The sequence below is a fragment of the Heloderma suspectum genome, chromosome 9 (assembly GCF_057233095.1).
Source record: "Heloderma suspectum isolate Gila_16-S chromosome 9, 16-S_ref, whole genome shotgun sequence".
Classification (NCBI taxonomy): domain Eukaryota; kingdom Metazoa; phylum Chordata; class Lepidosauria; order Squamata; family Helodermatidae; genus Heloderma; species Heloderma suspectum.
Window position 1 is genome coordinate 12,407,235 of NC_139466.1, and position 21,186 is coordinate 12,428,420.

The 21,186-nt window shown below is 40.6% G+C and overlaps 1 protein-coding gene across 5 annotated transcripts in view; it reads left to right on the forward strand.

Moving 5' to 3' along the window:
* MTM1 (myotubularin 1) overlaps positions 1-21,186 on the forward strand; it is a 54,780-nt gene that overhangs the window by 16,903 nt on the left and 16,691 nt on the right. For 2 of the 5 annotated variants that reach the window (XM_084813703.1, XM_084813704.1), the window contains exons 4-12: positions 881-956; positions 1,638-1,732; positions 3,740-3,850; positions 6,425-6,526; positions 14,157-14,240; positions 15,722-15,871; positions 18,164-18,352; positions 20,114-20,299; positions 20,443-20,649. In XM_084813703.1, coding sequence (XP_084669829.1) covers positions 881-956; positions 1,638-1,732; positions 3,740-3,850; positions 6,425-6,526; positions 14,157-14,240; positions 15,722-15,871; positions 18,164-18,352; positions 20,114-20,299; positions 20,443-20,649 — 1,200 coding nt within the window. The remainder of the gene's footprint in view (positions 1-880; positions 957-1,637; positions 1,733-3,739; positions 3,851-6,424; positions 6,527-14,156; positions 14,241-15,721; positions 15,872-18,163; positions 18,353-20,113; positions 20,300-20,442; positions 20,650-21,186) is intronic. The other 3 variants (XM_084813701.1, XM_084813702.1, XM_084813705.1) reach the window with 2 other exon arrangements.

Sequence of the window (21,186 nt, forward strand, 5' to 3'; positions counted from 1 at the left end):
CAAGTTACTAATTATCCTGCCTCTTCTGCAAATAAAATTTAGTCTTGGTAGATTAATGACAGATGGCTATAATTAATTTAAGCAAAACTAAACAACTTTGTTCAGTACAGTTTTAAATTATAACTGCTTGAATGCTGAGTAGTGTAATCCTACTACTCCTGGTCAAATGTGTGAACCATCTCCATTGAAAATATCATAACTCACCAAATTTATATGGGTTTTATACTACAGCTGTTGTGGCTTCTCCAAATTGCTCTGCGAATTGTAGTTTGGTGAGAATGCCCATAATTCTTTCCTATGAGATCCCTAGCCACACTTTCAGAACTACAGCTGCCTGAGAAGAGAAAATGAATGTTGAACCATTTAAGTGTGTAGTGTAGATACGCCCTATTTGTTTGAACTGGCATTGGGTGATATGGAAGTTCTGTCTGTGATAACTGAACTGTGATAGATATTTTCACACATGTAAGTCATCATTTGATGTGACTGCTAATGAGCGATAAACACGCATATCTATTTATTTATTATATTTCTATACCGCCCAGTAGCCAAAGCTCTCTGGTCAGTTCCCAAAAAATGTAAACTGAGCCTTAGAATAGTTTCTGTCATTGTTTGTGCGCCCATTGCAGCACAAAAGATACACAAAGGGGACCCTAAAACGCAGACAAAACATAGGCTGGCACCCAAAGAACTATTTGGGGATGTGCTCGACAACTTGGAATATCCTGTAGAACTTCCAAACTCTTAGCAGAGCCTGCTTTTGAAAATTCTATGAGCTTCAAAAATAATTTCCCTTACAGTATTGGTGGCAGGGGCTGTGGCTTAAGAAAAAATATGAGGCGAGAACATGTGGTAGAACAAATGCTTTTGCACACAACAGGTCCCAGGTTTGGTCCCTGTTCTCTCCAGGATAGGACAGGGAAAGACTCATTTGAAATCCTGGAGAGTTGCTGCCGGTAAGTGGAGAGTCCATGGGGAGCCTCCAACCCATGGGTCTAATCTAGCCCACAAGACTCCCCAATCCAGCTTACAAAGCTGTTTGTCTTGCAAAAGTCCCCTTTCTATACACCCCTTACTTTTTATCTGAGCTGGTGCCTCAAGGAGCCACTCTTTAAAGTGGCATCTCAGAGGGCTTTGCCTGCTGCTCTCATCCCTTATCAGAGAAGTTGTGGGGGTTGGTAAAGGTTCCTTGAGGAGCCGCTTCTTGAGGCCTTAACTCAGAGGGCTTTGCCTTCCCTGCCAGAGTGAGAGTCAGTGATTGGGGGGAAACAAGCATGTCGGGGCTACATGCCAGCAGTGGAGATTGCTTAAAAAAAAGTTCCTCACCCCTGGCGTACACAATAGCAAGCAGATGGAGCAGTGGTCAGAATCTGACTCCGTATAAGGCATCTTCCTCTGTTCCTAAACACAAACAGGAAGTCTCATTGGCCATGTGGAACTACTTGTGTGTTTCTTTACTTCTTAGCCCAGTGTATTTTCAGCTTTGTGGTTAACGTGGCTTGGTGTATTGGCATTACAAGTGTTTTCTCTCATTCTGCCAATTTTAAGACAAATGCTTGCTGTTTTATTTTTAAGATGGAGAGGGTCTCTTGATATATTGCACTATTTTAAATGTACAACTGCTGTTCCTTCTGCAGACAAGGAAGTCATTTACATGTGCCCATTTAACGGCCCTGTTAAAGGAAGAGTGTTCATAACAAACTACAGGCTGTACTTGAGAAGCGTGGAATCGGTAAATACTCTATAGTAGCATATTGTTTGATGGGAGCAATTGGTAACAGTGGCTTATCTGCTGGTCTGAACTGAAGGCAGCTTAATGATATTTCCCATTAGTGATGTTGTTGAAAACTGTAATTACCTGATTCAGAGTTATGAATTTGCCTAGTTTGTATTGCTTAGATGCAATATAAATTTAATGCTATTTTAAGTCAGGTGTTAAATATAGTTCAGAATCGAAAATGATCTTCTACATATCTGCAGAGGGTGCTTTTTAACTTAAATCTGTTTCTAGTCCAAGGTTGATTCCAGATGAGACTTTTACTGCACCATTGCCCTTGCCTCATGCACAGAGTTTTATGGGGGCTCAGATGACACTTGTGACCCTCTCGCGTTTTCCCATTGCTTCTTCTGTTTTTTTTTTCTTACCAGAAAAAATCTGTTGAAGACAGAATAGTTGCACAATGCCTTTTGATTGGTAGTGCTAGGAATCCTCTGTCTTGAAGCACCCCGTGTCTTGGATACTAGTTGGAATTCACACAGAACTAAGTAACTGGTCCTGAAAGAGACTTTTAAGGCTCCAAGTGCAACCACAATGATGCTCCTCAGTTTTTGAGTGCGGGAAGCTGTGCAGCCTAGTCAGATTTTATTGCAGGTTCTGCTAGCTATCCTCCTTACCTATGTTTTCATACGCTCATCATTGATACTGGAGGGAGGGGCAAAGATGAGATTCCCCTCTAAGTGTATTTATTTATTTTACTTCTTAAAAAGGATTTTTTAGGCCACCTTAAAGAGTTATCTGAAAATGTTTGCAATTGCTGACATAGTTTCAAATTGAACTGAGAAGAGGTTGGCCATCACTAGTCACAGTAGTTTGTTCAGTGTTCTGCAAGAGAGTTTCAGATTGTGGTTGGAAAAAACTGAAAAAAACATATTTATGTATTTCATCAAACTTAATTCTTACCTGCTGCCTTGCTTTCTGGTTATGCCAGAAAGCTATTTTTTAATTTTTACATGATATCTCCCTGAGCATACACTGAATGGCTGGTGCTGTAAATACATGATCCAGAATCTTGGCCCTGATTCGCTTTTACAGGACTTCTCCATGTGCAAGTCAGTGCCCTGTCAAAGTAGTACTACTCCACATGAGAAATCCTGCTGGTACTCTTGGCAAATATCCTAGACATTTGTCAGTTCCAGCAATTTCCTTGAATTCAGAAAGTTGTGTTCCCTCAAGCTCCATCTGCCTCTCCATGAAAACTGATTTCTCACTAAGACGCAAGGTAGAATTTGAATGAAAAACAGTCATGTCACCTGAAATGCCCTGGGCATTTTATAGAAAAATGAAGTAATTTAAAAAATCTTGAATGAACAGTGCGGACTTATAATACAGAATTTCTATTTCATCACTTTAATGTACTGTTTTCTATGGACTGTTGCTACAGTAGTGTTAACCTTTTTCCTTGTAATCACAGTGTAGCTGAATAGGAGTAGGGAGAGCTTTGGGATAACTTCCTAATGAATCTGCTTTTGGGACAGTTGGTTTTGTGGTGCAAACGTCCAACACTGCCTACCAGCAACTTATCATACTAGACTGGTATTTAGTGCTGTTTATACAAATAAAAAAAGGTAAAGGTGTCCCCAACCAGTCGTGTCCGACTCTAGGTGTGGTGCTCATCTCCATTTCTAAGCCAAAGAGCCAGCGCTGTCCGAAGACGCTTCCGTGGTCATGTGGCCGGCATGACTGAACACCAAGGTGCACGGAACGCTGTTACCTTTCCCGCCGAAGTGGTACCCGTTTATCTACTTGCAATTTCTTGCTTTCAAACTGCTAGGTTGGCAGGAGCTGGGACTGAAGACGGGAGCAATTTGAGACCACTTTTCATCATGTGAAGATAGTTTCTATCAAATTAATGTCGCATCTGTGTTAACAGCATAAGGCTTTAAAGATATACATATGTTTTAGTCAAGCAAGCAAGTGTGGTCTGTTAGGAATAATCTGCTTTATCCTTTACCTAACTAGGATCCAGTGGTGATATTAGATGTTCCTTTGGGTGTAATTTCAAGGATTGAGAAAATGGGAGGCGCTTCAAGCAGAGGAGAAAATTCCTATGGGTTAGATATTACTTGTAAGGTAAGATTTTAAAATTCTTTAAGGGTTGTACTTTTTGTTGTTAAAGGAAATAGCTTGATCTGGTGAACTGAAAAATAAACTGTTTTGTTGCTTCCTAAATCTCAAGTAATGCAGTCATGCAATAGTTTACTTACTTAGGGTGCAACCCTATGGGTTGCACTCCCAGTAGACAGAGGGCTCTGAGTTCAGAGCCCTCTGACTATCCTGTGCCCTGCTAGCAAGAGACAGGCAGGGTAGGAGGATGGAGGCGATTTCACCTCCATTTAAAATACAGAAAGCAGCTAGGTGGTCCTGTGAGTCCATCTAGCTGACTTATCTTTCGGTAGGTGGAGAGGAGACTGGAGAGGACAGAGGACACTGCGCAACCCAGCCTCTCCTCTCCCTTCCCCACCCATCAGTATGCCTCCTTTACCCCTGTCTGACTTCTGCTAGGAAGTCACAGTGCAACCTCGTAAGATAAACTTTCCATGGCGGCTGGGGGAGGAAAGAGCCACAATTGGATCTCCTCGTCTGTGCTCGTAGCTCTGTCAACAGGCACAGAGAAGATCTGCAACATCCTATGGCACCCCAGATGCTGTCTAAGGGCCATTGGATTGCCCTCTCATTTATTTATTTAAGTGTGTGTGTGTAGTTTATTAGCCTTGTAAGGATTCTCAGGGTGGCTTACAATAAAGTTTATTATTTATTTAAAGCATTTTTACGCTGCTCTTAAATAAGATCAGTAAAACATAAGAGTGGCTTACATAAGATCAGTAAAAACAAGACAATTGCTATCCACAAGCTTACATTATTTATAGCATTTTTATCCCACCTTTTACCCCAAAGGCTCCTAAAACTGCTTACAAAGATAAGAATAAGACAGTTCCTGCCTGCAGGCTTACAATCTAAAATGCACAATGCAAAAGGAAAGGGGATTGGTGGGGCGGAGGAAAAAAGCAATTTCAAGCACTAGATACGTACTTGAATATAAAAGATATGACATGAATGGAAAAAGGGATGAGGAGGACAGAGGAAAACGAGCAAACTTTTTAAAGTTACATTAGTAGTTCTTATAATGACCAGCTGGAATGGAAATGGTTCAGGGAAAGGAAGAGCCAAATGGAGCTGGTCTCTTGGCAGAGCCAACACAGTATGCTCTGATGTCTCATCTCCTCCTCTATAGTAGATATTCTGAGTGGGATCTAGAGTAAGTTGCTTGCACTTAACCCCCATTGTAATCAATGTGAAAAGTTAGTCATGACCTAGGGCAGTCCCACTGATTTCAATGGGCCCTAAGGTCAACTATCTTACCCTGGGTCCAACCCATTATTATTATATATTACATATTATACATATATTGTCTAAAATAAAGGCAATTTAAACAAAATGCATGCAGCAATCAACCAAGATAAACCCAAGACAGGAGTAATCAATCTGAGGCCAGTCTTAACCTGCCTCAAAAACTGGGGACTGATGGGCTGCCTTAGGTAAGAATTTCCACAAGGAAGGTACCATTAGAGAACACAGCCTCTTTCTTGTATCTGTCTTCCTACCCTCCCATGCATAGGAATTCAGAGTAGGGCTTGCCGTATGATCTCGGAGTCTGGGGGAGCATAAGGGAACAGGGTTTTTTTTGCTGTACTTTCTCTTTTGCACAAAGTGATGTTGACACTCAAGGGAGTCTTACTTACTTAAATCCTAGCTGGCAGTTTATGGATGGGATCACGTTGGCAACTTGGGGATAAAGCAGAAAAATTTGGCTGTATGGGTGGAACAAAAGTGCCTCACTGTTCCACAATCACTATTCATGTTGAAGAGATGGTTCTGATTGTGCATTTCTTCTGTATCAACGTTCACCATCTATTTTTTGTTAGTGTCAGGATTCCCCTTATGGCTTGGACCCCCAGAGCAACTCATTAAAGATCTCTTGCCTCTTTAGGAGTCCCATCTTCCTTCTTTTACTTTCCCCTTCCCAATAATGTGGGGTTTAGGCTGTAGGCATGGGGTGACTGACACTCTAGACACGGAGTTTACCCACAGCTGTTTACTGGTAAATTAAAGCAAGCAAATCACAACTAAAGGTATTTATACAATAGAGCTGAGTGATACAAAAGGCAGTAAGAGAAAATAAAAGTTACAAAACACAAGTTCCTTTACCCTAGTTGCACTTAGACTTCTCCAGGCTGCTTCTTCCTGCTCCCTCTTCACGCTCTTGGTCTCCCCAACTCTGCTATTACTGCTCTCTTTTTATACCCTCCTCACGCAAAACCAAAAGTACTGCTTCAAACCTGAAGAAATGAAACTTAACTGGGGAAATGAAACTACTCCTCTGAGGGATACCCCCCCCCCAACAAAAACTCCAGGTCCCTAAGCCTGACCTTTTTTCCCCTGTACCTCTGTAGGCCTCAAACCTGTGGTAAATGTGTTCTGATTTGTGTGCAATAAAATTATTTTATTTTAGAGTATTTGGATTTAAGACAGTTAAAGAAAGGATAAACTGAATTAAGCCACAGCACTTGAGATTTATGGATTAGCCTGTTCATCTCTTTTTGTTGGCTTTGTTTTTTAATTTAAGTTTTGTGATTGAAATTTTAGGATATGAGAAATTTACGATTTGCATTGAAACAAGAAGGTCACAGCAGAAGAGATATATTTGAGGTCCTGACCAGATGTGCTTTTCCACAGTCACATAACTTGGTAAGTTGGTTCTACTGTACACTTCATTTCCTTTTTTTCTGAAAAGCAGATTTAGATATCGTAACACTTGCCTTGAGTATTGTTAATATCGTAACACTTGCCTTGAGTATTGCTGTCTGCTCCTAACCATATTCACTCAGAGGTATACCCCATTTAGTTCAGTGAGATATACCTCCAAGTAAGTATGCTTAAGATTGCGATCTTAATGTTCCTCAAAGAACCTAAAAAATGAGAACTTATTGTTTTAGACAAAGATATATGTGATCTTCTGTAAATACACAAGTCTTGTGACACCTTTAAAGACTAATAGACCTTTTGTGGCATTAACTTTCATTAACTACAGTCCAGTTCATCAGAAGCATGGAGTGTTGTTACCAGTTGGCAGATATATACATACATGAGTATAACAGAATTTAACTGTGTCACTAAAAAGCCATGAGATTCGTCTCTGATGTTTCTATACAAATCTCAAAAGATATACAGAATAACCAGTGGCAATTCACGATGGTGTTAATTGGTGATAATACAATATTTCTAGCTTTGCAATGTGTTTTGTAAGAGGTGGTCCCTCTGGAATTTGTAAACTTTTGTGTGGTTGGTTATTTGACAAGAAATGTACACTTGAGAAATACTAGGTAAATGATTAAATAAGAGTTTGTAGAGGGCTAGCACCCCATCCTTTTGGACATGTGTTTCTGTGTGGCTTCCCCACAAAAGATTTGGGGCTGGTTCATATATTCATGTTTGTCACTTGACAACTCAACACTTGGGCCTGATCCATGCATCCAGCAGAATGGGGTGGTAGAATGCTGAGGTGATGGAATGGGCTGCACCAATTCAGACAGTATGGGAGGTAGCATTTTAAATACACCTGTGTTAAAAACATTCAGATGGGAACCCTTAGAGCGAAGGGCTGCGCTAAAACTTTTCTCCCTGATGTGCTAGTTTTATATTTGTAGGGAGGGTTTTTTTTTTTACATGGGGACGCATTCAAAATTGAACATCGTACTTACGGTCTGAAGTGGTACTAGCCCTTTTACCACAGTCTTATTGACTCACAGACGAATGTATGAACTGCCCTTTTTTAAAAGTATTGTGTCTGGGTCCAGGTGGAATGGCTGTCTGTGGTTTAGCCTGAACTGGCTCTTGCACACCCATGTGGCATCACTTGATTGTGCTCTTATCAGGTGATACACATACGCGTGTGTATTTGGACGTTGTAATGTTGTTGTTACTGAAGGACTATGTATGCTATGAACTGGGTCCAGAAACACTGGGTTCATGAGAATTACCATACAGGAGTATGGAAGGAAGAATTGTGGGGGTGGGCCATTAACAGGCTGTGTGTGGGTGCAATTACACCTGAATAATGTAATTAGTAAATGACACAGGACTGAATCTCTGTGACTTATTGCTGATAAAATCTCGTATAAGTAGTATATTCTGGCCAGTGGCCAGTTGGATGCCTCTGTCACAGTGCCAGCATCTTTATCTTTGCACTTGGCAGAGACTGTTAGTATTTTTCACTGAATATTTCATATTTGTGTAATATAAATTTTTAGTTTGCTTTGGGTGTCAAGTTCAGCTGGTCTAATGGTGTTATTAAGAAAAAATGGACTAAGTGTTCCAGGAACAAGCTTTACCTATCTGGTATTGTTTTGATTAATTTATTTCATTCTTCCTGTTGGGGCTTCTGGCCTATTCTTATGTCCCTTTCCATCCCATCCCAAATCTCTTCTAGTTCACCTTTTGCCCACACTTGGAGCATAGTCCAAGGCTATGACCCTGAGTCACTAGGGAAGCTAAATGGCAATTGCAAGTGACCATATCTGCAGTAGGTCATATATGTCTGAACAATGTGGCTTTTTAATATCATTATCTTTAATGTGAGTTATTCTCTGTATTTTCAATTTTCTATATGCAAATTAATTGAGAAATTATAAGAAGAAACATCTAGTGGTCAGGATTATTTTGTCTCCTGACATGTAGAAGCATTAGTCTTTTCTCCCAAAAGTGAATAACAGAGATAAATGCAGGTTGACCAGACAAGTGAGATAAAAAGGTAGTGAGAGCGATCTTGTGCTAAGTGGTGTACTTGTGGCCAACTATCTGGTCTTCACAGCCCTTTTGTGGATGTGCAAAAGAGCTTGTTTCTTTCCTTTAAATATAAATGGTCAGAACATTTCTATGCATGTTTACTCAGAAGTAAGGCCCACTAAGTTCAATGGAACTTACTCCTTAATCAAGTGTAGGGTTAGAGTGTATCTATTAAACAGAATCAAACTTTTGTCCCTTGCATAATGCTTAAAAGGATAAGAATATGCTTGTAAGAATCATATAATTGTTCATTTTTAGGATCTTGGTTAAATATTGTTTTTTTAATTAAGTATTTACGAAATACAAGGTAACAATTATATAACAAAAACATCGACACATGCAGGCCATTTTACATTATTATCACAGCTTCTATACGTATTTTAAAATTGTTGTCCCTGAACATAGTCTTGTTGCATACATTTTAAGTTGCAGCCACAAAATAAACACTTTTCAATTATTAGCCTTACTGGATGTGGTTAAATATTGCTGAACAACTTTAAACGTATTATTCTGGAGTCTGTTCTTTTATGGAGAAGTAAGTTTTATTGGTATGTTTGTACATACTCACCACACACATACATAAAACTTACAAATACATTCTGTCAGAAATATTCCATAATTTCTCTCTCTCTTTCCTGTGTTATATAAATGCTAATATTCATGTAATAATGCTGTCAACAAGCCGGATAATAGTTGAAAAACAACATGTAAGCCAAAAACCCTGCTCAAAACCAAAGATCAGGACAGTGACTGGTCCATTCTTAACTTGCTAGGCAGTAAATTCCAAAAACAAATTTTCTCACACATACCTGCTGAAGCAACAAAATCTTTATGGAAGGTAATATTTTTCTTTGTCATATACTGCACCTTGTACATATATACTGTGCTGCATTATTTACTAATAAAAAGGGTTTCATATAAAAATACAAGGCAGATATTGCTGCTTAAAGTTACATGCTCTAAGAAGTTAGGAAGTAGAATTGTGCAGACTCATTGAAACTGACTTAATGGCCGGTTCTTGCTCAGTAGGTAACAGGAAGAACTTGTTTCTGACACTTCATGCTATAGTATTGCCTCCTGCCCCCCAGCCATATTAACCAAATATTTGCTCTTTACACTTGCTGACCCCAATCCACTAATTTTTCATAGGAAGCTTGACTCGCGGGCTACTTTTCTGTTCCGTCTTGTGAGCAAGGGAGCGTTCCACTTGTTTTGTACGCTGTTGTGTGTCGTTGTTTTTAAAATCTTAGAAGTGAAAGGCAGGTCCCTTTGCACTGAGCTCTTGCACAAATTTGAGTCCTGCATTGCTTTGGAGCAAGCTGAGCAAAGTACTTCGGTTTTTCCTTGGGGCGATTTCCAACACAACACAACCACTAACGAAACGACACTATTTCAGTGTAAACTGTCTGTAGCGTAACACTCATAGTGCTTGCTGGTGTGACGGTTTTTATGGGGAAACCCATTGTGCCTGCAAGTATTGGAGTTGAGCTAAAGGTAGTTCATGCTAGCGCAACATAATTTACATTAGCAATACATTGTATACTGGCCTTGGTTTGTCCAAGGAGCACATTAGTATTCATTTATTTTGAAGAGTCATACCCTGTCATGCCACAGGATTCACACTGTCCTTCAGTCTTCTGAATTAAATGGGTGTATAAAGCTAGCCCAGTTCAGTAAATTGTTTGTAACATGTTGTTTACATTGCATTGACTGTTGTAGAAATGCCATTTATGTGATTGCAGGGGTTTCAATCCAAGGTGCGCATACAGTCTCGAGTCTGGATAAGTTCAATTATTATCATCTCCGCATCACTCTTTAGTGTCTATGTCATTGGTGCTTTGATATGAGTGGCTGGCCTTGCATCTGCAATGAAAAGAGCTAATCAGGAGAACTCTCAAAGTGATAAGAGGTTATGCTGTGAGTTGAGCAGCATATTCAAGCTTCTTAGTAGGTTCTGTTCAGCTCTTTCTGCAGTGTGGTGGTGCTGTATATTGAATATTTTTATTTCAAAGTATTTTTGTCCTGCTTTTGTATCTCCCCCCATCCCTGCCCCAATACTGAAAGGATCTAATGAGAAATAAATCAACATCAAAATATAATAAGCTTTAAAAATCAGTCCAGGAGCTATAACAGATCAGTTTCTCAATGTGCAGTTAAAATGCAGCACCTAAAGAAACCATTGAAAGATATGTGATTTGACTGTCTGTCACTGGGTGAGTGGAGATGGGGCCCAGGCAGACCTCCCCGGGAGGTCGTAGCTGTTGCACCACAACAGAGAAGGTCTTGTCTCTCGTGCCTCTTCTGGTAGCTGAGGGATACAGAGCAGGTCTTCCAGGGTTGATGTCAATCCTTGGTCAGGATCATATGGAAGGAGGTGGTTCTTAATACAGTTACTCTGCAAATACACTGAGTTTGTTTCCTATTTCGAAGAGTATGGCATAGCAGACTTTGGAACTAAGATTAGAATGGAATTAGTTTTTTATTTTAGTTTTAGTCAAACTTGAATATAGAACAATATTAAAAATGTTATCGACATACTAAATGTACATTATAAATCTAATCAGATTTTTAAAAAAAATCTTAAGCATTTGTAAATTACAGTACTAGAGCAAAATATGCCAAAACTGAGTGTTTTCTTGTCAGGACTTTTTATAATTTTTCCCCACTACTTCAGTACTTGGTGATTCTGAGAAACCCTTGATGTTTTAAATAACCATGCGAGAAAAAATTTTTTGATAGCTAAAATATTGGCACCCAGCATATACCAGTTTTCCGATCCATTAGACAGATGAAGGGTAGATAATTTCCTTAGATGGGGGGGAGGGGGTGGGCGAATTCAAGAGACTTTTTCTTCAGGGAAGTATGCGAAGAATACTTGCAGCATACATCTTGTTGCAGATTTGCTGTTCCATTTGTAAGCATATAATGTAATTTTAATCATTTTTATGGAAAGGGATTTATTTTCTGTCCCACATGCTCAATTATTTCAGTGAGAATGTTGCTCAGTGTTTTGGTCCTTTCTATTTTCTTTCAAACATACTTTCGTTTTTATTTTTTGCAATTTCCCTAGCGTTATTTTTCCTGACTCTGTAAAAACATGGCGAGGGAAATGGTCTCTAAATGCTATAAAAATGCCCATTTACTATGGTCTGCCATATTTTAACATATCACTTTTCAGTAGCAATAGGAGATCTAGAGTAAGAGCAGTAGGAGGGGGCTAGCTGAAACAACTACCAGGTGGATCCATAATTGGCTACAGAATTGGACTCAAAGAGTGTTTATCAAATGTATCTTCTCAAACTGGGGAGAGGTAGCAAGCAGGGTACCACAGGACTCAGTCCTGGGCCCAGTGCTCTTCAACATCTTTATTAATGGCTTGGATGAAGAGGTGCAGGGAATGCTTATCAGATTTGCAGATGACACAAAATTGGGCGGGATAGCTAATACCTTGGAAGACAGAAACAAAATTCAAAGTGATCTGGATAGTCTGGAGCTCTGGGCAGAAAGCAACAGAATGACATTTAATAGGGATAAATGCCAAATTCTGCACCTAGGAAAAAGAAACCAAATGCACAGTTACAAGATGGGTGATATTTGGCTCAGCAATACTACAAGCGAGAAGGATCTTGGAATTGCTGTCAATCACAAGCTGAATATGAGCCAACAGTGTGATCTGGCTGCAAAAAAGGCAAATGCTATTTTGGGCTGCATTAATAGACGTGTAGCTTCCAAATCACATGAAGTACTAGTTCCCCTCTACTCAGCACTGGTTAGGCCTCATGTGGAGTACTGTGTCCAGTTCTGGGCACCATACTTTAAGAAGGATGGAGACAAACTGGAAAAGGTTCAGAGGAGGGCAACGAAGATGATCAGGGGACTGGAAACAAAGCCCTATGAAGAGAAACTGAAAGAACTGGGCATGTTTAGCCTTGAGAAGAGAAGACTGAGGGGAGATATGATAGCGCTCTTCAAGTACTTGAAAGGTTGTCACAGAGAGGAAGGCCAGGATGTCTTCTTGATCATCCCAGAGTGCAGGACACGGAATAATGGGCTCAAGTTCCAGGAAGCCAGATTCCGGCTGAACATCAGGAAAAACTTCCTGAGTGTTAGAGCAATACGACAATGGAACCAATTCCCTAGGGAGGTGGTGGGCTCTCCCACACTGGAGGCCTTCAAGGTGAGGCTGGACCTGTCAGGGCTGCTTTGACTTGGATTCCTGCATTAAGCAGGGGTTGGACTCGATGGTCTTATAGGCCCCTTCCAACCCTACTGTTCTATGATTCTATTATCTTTCTTGTAACATCTGCCAAGTTTTCCTGTACCTCATAGAATACATGTTCAGTTCACCTCACTTTCACCCTTGCTTGCCAATTCTTAAACAAACTAGAAACCATTTAAATGTTGGGAATTGGGGTGGAGAGGGATCTTAAATCCCTATGTGTCAAGGATTTAAGAGTGAAGATTGTGTGCCCTCTCTTTTCTCTCTCTCCAGTTCGCACAATCATCACAGCTTAAACGTGCCATGGTGGCTTGCTTAAGCTGTGGTGCATGGCGCTGTTGGGTTATTTCCCGCTCCATCAAGCCATGCCAGCCAAGTTTGGATGACACAACAAGCTGCACCCGGGCGGGTAATTAGACAAATGGTGCCTGGCATTTGTTTAAGCCGCAGGTGATCGTGCGAACCAGGTTTCTGTCTTAGCTGTCTGTTGCTCTTCAGGCACAAACGGGCAGTACATTTGGAAACATTAGTTTGATTTGTTTTTGGTGGCATTTATAATAATAAAAGATTTATTAGTAAAAGATAGTTCCCAGAGTAGCTATGATTACAAAAGGGCCTGATTAACTGGAAGAGATCAGAATTGGGCCATCATGTCACACATGTACCCTCCTGTTCTTTCAATTCTTAACCCCCCACCCCACATTAACCATGATTAGTTATATCTACACTGTTAATCATTGTTAACACTAGCCAGGATTTGCTCCTAACCCATGACTTATAACCAGAGTTTGAAGCTGAATAATGCAAATACAGAAACTACTACTAAACATAATTAATGATGGTGAGGAAATGCATACTTGAGGGAGGGAGTGTGCAATCGCACATTTGTTTCCTGGTCCCCTAAGGCAGGAGTTAAGGGTAGTACAGTGTTATATCTGCACCAATTCAGAGTTGTGGCAGAATTGCTTCAGGCATCTTTCTCCAGATGAGCAATATCTCTCTGTGATAGCAACTAATCCCTTTTATGCAATAATGGTTGTAGGTTTTATTGGATAATCTTCAGCTTGACAAGGCATCTCTCGCTGCTTGATGCAACAGGGAATTGTTTGTAACTAGGCTTTAAAGATAAGTTTTCTTTTGCTTTTATGTTTTTCCTGGTGAAAATGAAAGCAAGTTTTAATGGGCGGGGAAAATCTCGACTTCTGAGAGTGGCCTTCATGTAGATAGGAACATGAGTAAAGCAGTCTATTTTGGGGCATGATTGAAGACAGTTCTTGGAATTCTATCTACTAATTCTTCCCCATACTCTTACAGCCTTTTTTTGCATTTTTAAATCAAGAAAAGTTTCCTGAAAATGGCTGGCTAGTTTACAATCCTATGGTTGAATACAGAAGACAAGTAAGTTTTCTTTTCTTGTTTTCTTTGTATTTTGCATTTCTTTACCTCAACATCTGCGAAGCTGGTTTTCTAGAAGGAGTTTCTTCATACATTATGTTTTCTTCATACAGTGGCCTGAAATTGGGTTAAACTGAGAGAAAAATAGGGCATTAGAATCTTTTTATTATTATGAGCCCTAAAAAGCAAACCTATTGAAATAGACTTAGACAACTGTGATACAGAACCAGTGTTTGCATGCTGTGCTGTATATAAAAACTGATTTCTTAAGAAAATTTCTGAATTCTAGATTAATTCCCTGGTTTTATCAACGTTTTTCCTAGTCCTAGGGTTTTTTTTTTAGCTCTGCTTTGAGTTATAGAGGATGAGGATATCATTGATCCTTAATTATACACCCTAATTGTGTAAATATTGTCTATTCCTTTTATTTCCCAAGATTTAAAAGAAGTTGTATGTGGACTTGGTGCACATTTCTGTGCACATCATTTCAAAGTGGCACACTTCAGATTAAATAAAGAAAATGACCAGAAGAAAAATAGGGTTTGCTAAGGCATAACATCCAACATTTCTCGCAACAGTTCCAGAATCTCATTTCATATCATATTGTGAGAAATACAAGTATTTAAAAGATGAATACATGTTTATATAAGTCATAACGACTCCCCCCACCCGTAATTTTTCAATGGGAAAAGAAGTATCCAGACTCAAGCAAGCATCTGTATAGGTCAAGGTTTAGAGGTCCAGATCTGAAGAAAAGGTAGAAAGAAAGAAAGAAAGAAAGAAAGAATTCAGATATACAAATCCCAGTCTGTGTGTGTTTTGCAGATGAGGAGTTAATAATCCCTTCTCAGTACTATGATAGGCTTTGGGAATAGAGAATTCTCCAGCATCCTGTTAGGTCCACAGACATCTTTGCTGAGAAATTAGATATATTTCTTGAGCATGGAAACTGTCTTCAACTTCAGTTACTCTTAAACATGTGTAATAGACATTTGGGACTACAAAGGGGGAAAGGAGATTGTAGAGTGAGGCTTCGCAGAGAGGTGCTTCCTTTCAGCTGCTTTCCATAGACATTTTTGGTACAATTTCAGGCAATATTTGGAGGGCGATTTTCTTCTGTTGAAAGAGAGAACAGAGAATGTCCCTTCCTTCATTTTTTTTACAGAACAAATATCAAACACTTCTGTTTTTATATACAAGTCTTGTCAAATTTATACGGCTAACAGAAAAAGCCTCTCATGTTGCCAAACTGGTTCTCTGTATCCTAATGGCTAGGGAACCCATCAGCAGCATCTTGTTTCATGTGATCCTTAATCTTCACATGCGCTGTTCTAGATCCTTATTTCTGTAGATATCTATGGTAAATTGGTAGGTTATTGCCACCCTGTGGCCATAATAGCATATAAATTATGTTCCTTGTCACTTATTCTTTTAAGTAGATACAAGAAGATGGTGCATAAATATTACCTCCTTTTCTCTTTGAGGGTCTGCCTAATGAGCAGTGGAGGATAACATTTCTCAATGAGCATTATGAGCTGTGTGACACGTATCCATCACTCCTGGTAGTGCCATATAATGCCACAAATGAGGATCTCAAGAAAGTTTCTGCTTTTAGATCCCGAAATAGAATACCGGTAAGTGATTTAAGCTATCAAAATGATTCTGTGTGGTTGAGAACTGCTAACCAGATTAATGTTTGAATATGTGTAACTTTTTGGTGTGTTCTGCAGTGGGAATGAACTTTTATAAAATGCATCAAAGTTGTTACTGTACTTGTCTGCGTGTGATCTTTCATCTGAATGACTTTAGGATTTCCCAAAGAAAGATTGTGCTTTACCGCTGATTAAATAACTAGTTGCAGAGCTGGATGTAGGGATGTACGAAAGTCACTTACCTTTTTGCGGAATTGATTCGCGGTGGGTGGGGAGGCGCTCCATCCCTCCCCCCGGAATCCTCGACGGGGGGGAGGCGATCTGGTCCTCCCCCCTGGAATCCTGCCCAGCCAGCTCCGCTCCGCGGCGGCTCCACGGAGCAGCTGGCCAGGGTCGTTGGTAGCCAGACTTCCAGCCGCGGACGGGCTGGTGCGGACCAGCAAATGGCGGACGTAGCGGCCGCCATTTGCGTCCAGCCAGGCTGCCATGATAGTCTACGTAAGTATTTACATAGCCTATCACTGCTGGGCAAACAAAAACAGCGTACGCAAATGGCGGTGGCTACGGCGGCTGCCATTTGCGTTCCCTATTTTTCGCCATTTTATCCTACGTAAATATTTACGTAGACTAAAACGGCAAAAAATAGGGAACGCAAATGGCGGCCACCGCCATTTGCGTACGCCTTTTTTTGGGGGGGGGGGTTGGCTTGCTGTGATAAGCTACGTAAGTATTTACGTAGCCTATCACAGCAAAGACCAGGATGCAAATAGCGGCCGCGACAGCTGGTCGAAAGACCAGCTGCTGGAGCTGCCGATGTCCGGAACATCCGCCCCAGGTAAGCCTCGTCCCGGGGGGAATCCATGGGGGGGCAGGGGGGGGCAAGCCGTTCCACCACGGATTTCGGGGTGCCAAATGCCAGTGCATTCGGCCTCACTGAAATCCATGGCGGAATTCTCCGCCATACCTAACTGGATGGTACCTTAAAGATGTAATCTGGTCTGTCCCTTAGTAACCTAGCAGAGATCATTTTTTAGCTAAACAAAAGTTTAGTTAGCTTAGGGCGCAATCCTATGCATGTTTCGACAGAGAAAAGGCTTACAATGCTGGCTGGGGAATGCTGGGAGTGTAGGCCTTTTCTCTGTCGAAACATGGATAGGATTGTGCCCTTAGTTTATTACATTTATATATCGCTTCACACAACTAAAAGTGGTCTTAAAGTGATTTACAAAGAAATAATAAAAACAAAACCCTCCAAATATAATATACAATAACATATATCGTACATATAAATATCTACAATTTGAAAATAGAGAACTCTGCAGTTCTCACATGAACTGAATTTGAACTCTAGCCAAATGTTTTTCTTATTGCAATAGCTCTGTGAATATTTTCCAGCCATGTTCTGAAACTCACCCTCTGCATGCCCAGTGTTCAGCACCACTTTATTTTAACTGTTTATTTTGGGTGTGTATTAACTATTAACAAATGTTACCCTTCTCATGTTCAACTGATGTACCCTTTAAAATACTACATTATGGCTGTGGCTCGTGCTTTTCTGTGCTGATTTCTTGGGAAAGACCTACCTGTTTGGCCTTTAAACCAGGGGAGGGCAACCCCTTTTGGTCCAGGGGCCAGACTGCCTCCCAGTCAAAGGGGTGGGCCCCCACCCCAGTATCTCTTTTACCTCTCATGACATCATCTGCCCCATGCATTTAAAAAAAAAAATCCACGCAGAGACCACTGTGCTTCTCCGTTCATGGAGAAGGGGATTTGGCCGGGGCTTGCAGGAGACGGCTCCTGCAAACCCCAGCCAAGTGGTGCGGGGGAATCCCCAGTTTCTCTCTGATTACAGAGGGATTCGTCTCTGCACTGTTCACCCTCTGATGGAGGCACAAAGAGGAATCCCTTTGTAATCTCCAGAGATAACATGGGGATTCCTCTTCCCCCAGGGGGAGGGGCCTGACTAGGGCAAGAGGTGGGGCCTATGGAGTGTGCTCAACCCTCAGCAAACTGGATTGGGCCCCAGAACGGGCCTAATTAGGCCTTCAAGCCGGAGGTTGCCCTCTCCTGCTTTAAATGTTATGCAAGTGCCACGAGATGGTCCTACAGAAAAGAACTTCCTGTGGTGTTCCTGTAACATTTAAGGGGTGCCTGAGTGTAAGTTTCAAGGTTGCTCCTAGAGCTAGTCTCCTGAAACATTAGATGAAACATTTGCAGAAAGAAATTGAGGAAAACAATTGGACTCTAACAGAATGTTTTGTGCCACTCAATTAGGTGTTGTCATGGATCCATCCAGAGAACCAGGCTGTTATCACACGTTCCAGCCAGCCACTTGTTGGTATGAGTGGCAAAAGAAACAAAGATGATGAAAGGTATTTGGAGATCATACGAGAAACAAATGGCCAGGTCTCGAAACTGACTATCTATGATGCGAGGCCCAGTGTAAATGCTGTAGCTAATAAGGTAAGCAGAGGTCTTCACAGTATCCCTGACTATTGTTAAGCCCCTTTTATTTGCAGTGTTAATTAGGCTATAGAAATGGCTGCTTCTTCAGAATGCTGTCTGGATTTTTTAAATCTGCAAATGACATTTTATTCTGCGCAGTCAGTGCTGGTGGTTGACCAAAACATTATCATTTTGTCACAGACACAGACTCTGCTTGAAGGAAGCCTTGTGGTAACACTACAAGTTCCTTCTAACAAGACTGAAATGCTGTAGTCAGTGCTACCAGTAACTCTAAATTTTGTTTATTTAAACAGCTCTGCCCTGCTTATGTTAACAGTAAACTCTAAGTGACTTACAAAAATAACTTAAAAAAATACACTAGGACAATAAAATGCAATGGACATGAATACTAAAACTCCAATATAGCCAAAAGAAAACCACAAGAAACCACATAGAAATGTTCAGCTAGTTCAGTTCCCCCCTCCCCAAATGCTGGCTTAAACAGGAATGTCTTGAAACCTTATGAAGGCCAACAAGTTTGGCTTCCTGATAGGTGATAATTGGATCTTGCCAGCAGATCTTAAGAGACCAGTGGGTTTGTAGAGGGAATGTTAAACACAAAAATACATAGGCTTGTTTGTGTGTTACATGAAGCATATTTTACAATATCCAGAACTCTTGTCTGTTCCTTTTTTCCGTAGGAATATTTTGATCCAAGAAGCACAAAGTAATTCTGACTTAAACTTTGGAAACAGTGGAAAAATTCACTGCTATAAATCCTTAAATGGGAAAAAATGCAAAATTTAGAAGTTGTTTATGAGAAGCTTAGTGGCTGCATTCCTTCCCTCCTGCATTCTGGCTACTCCCTTTGCTTTGTTGTTTCTCAGTCCACACCCCAGGATTACTCAGCCACTTCCATAGCTAAAATTAACTGTCTCTCTCTTTGCTCCAGACAGACAGGGCCTAGATAGGCTTCTGTAGCATACTACTCTCTATGATGTTGATAGAAACACTTGGTTTCCCCTACAGTTAAGGGAACTTGGCTAACTTTTACTCTGATTTAGGGAATGTGTTGACACCAAATGCCTTGGAAAGTCTGTTCAGAGTTTCCATAACTCCTTAGGGGTGTGTGCTTTTGGTCTTTTATTCTCCAATACCAGCCATGGAGCAGACTTAACACCTACAATGCTTAAGAAGCTTATGGAAACTCTGACTGTTTTCTTTGTAGTGCCATGTAGTTATTTTTCGGAGTGCTTGGCAAAATAATAATAATCTTGAAGCCATTGAACTGGAAAAGATTTTATTAGGAGAAACTAGCTTTTAAAATGGAATTAGATGGCCCTGATTAAAACAATGATTAAACAATCATTTAACAATGATTTAATCACAGGCTGTGATTAAAACAATGTTTATTGGACAAAGGTTTATGATGTCAAAGAATAGCAAATATGGGCATGTTACATCACCTTTGATTTAGAATTGCCTTGCTCGGGCTGGAAGGAAATATCTTTCTAGTCATGCCCTCTTGTAGAAATGCTTGGATATCTTACTCTATCTTTTTCTCTCTGTATTGATTGATCAGTTGTATTCAATAAACAGATACATCAGCTGAATGAAAATCATTTCAATATATTCTAACTTATTTGAATTCAGTTTACTTTTTTCTGTGCTTAAAATATGGCATTACATAACTACTCAACCTTTGTGTTTTACTTTAAAAAAAGATTGCAACAGTGCTGTGATGGAAACTAAGCATACACTTCCTCTTTTGACTCCCAGGCAACTGGTGGAGGATATGAAAGTGATGATGCCTATCCCAATGCTGAGCTGTTCTTCCTAGATATCCATAATATTCATGTCATGCGGGAATCCTTGAAAAAGCTGAAGGACATTGTTTATCCTCATGTAGAAGAATCTCACTGGCTATCTAGTCTGGAGTCAACTCACTGGCTTGAACACATCAAGGTATGGATGAGACAAAGTTGGTTTCACAATCCAGAACTGGATTGCGGTCTTAGTTGTTTAATTAAAAATACAAGATAGTAGACTTGCTGGTGTTATCTCAACACACACAAAATTCTCAGTTGCTTATTCCTTTTTTTTGTCAGCTTGTTTTAACAGGTGCCATCCAAGTAGCAGACAAAGTGTCCTCTGGAAAGAGCTCGGTCTTAGTACACTGCAGTGATGGTTGGGACCGTACAGCACAGCTAACCTCTCTAGCTATGTTGATGTTGGACAGCTACTATCGAACAATTGTGGGATTCGAAGTCTTAGTACAAAAGGAGTGGATAAGCTTTGGACACAAGTTTGCATCGGTGAGGATAAATAAAAACCAAGCTGAAGTTTCAACACAATGAGCCACTATTTCTCCGCTTCAGTCCCTTCATCTGTAATGGATGAGGGCACCAGCTAACCTAAGATGGCTATTTTAAACATTATTGAGGAAGTATATGTGAAGCACTCTGAACCCACAAAAGTGTTATATAATTCCTCAGTATTCTGTCCACTACACATCATGGATTGTGTCCATACTACTAATTTAGTTGCACCTAAGTCCTATTATTTTCAGTGGGATCTAAGTGCAACTAACTACCGAGGCTGGGCAGCAGGCGCTGGCAGAGCGCTAGGGGCAGGCCATGCCAGGTAAGGGAAACAAGGGAGAGATGTGTAATATCTGTTCCCTGTTCCGGGCCTGTCCAGAGCCAAAGGATGGCTGGGGGAGGCGTGACTCCATCTTCTGGCCTTCATTTGCTGCTCTGCAATGCCAGGTCTGTTACCCAGAAAACATCCCTCATCCATGACATGATCCTGGATGAGGGTGCAGACCTGGCATGTATTATGGAGACCTGGCT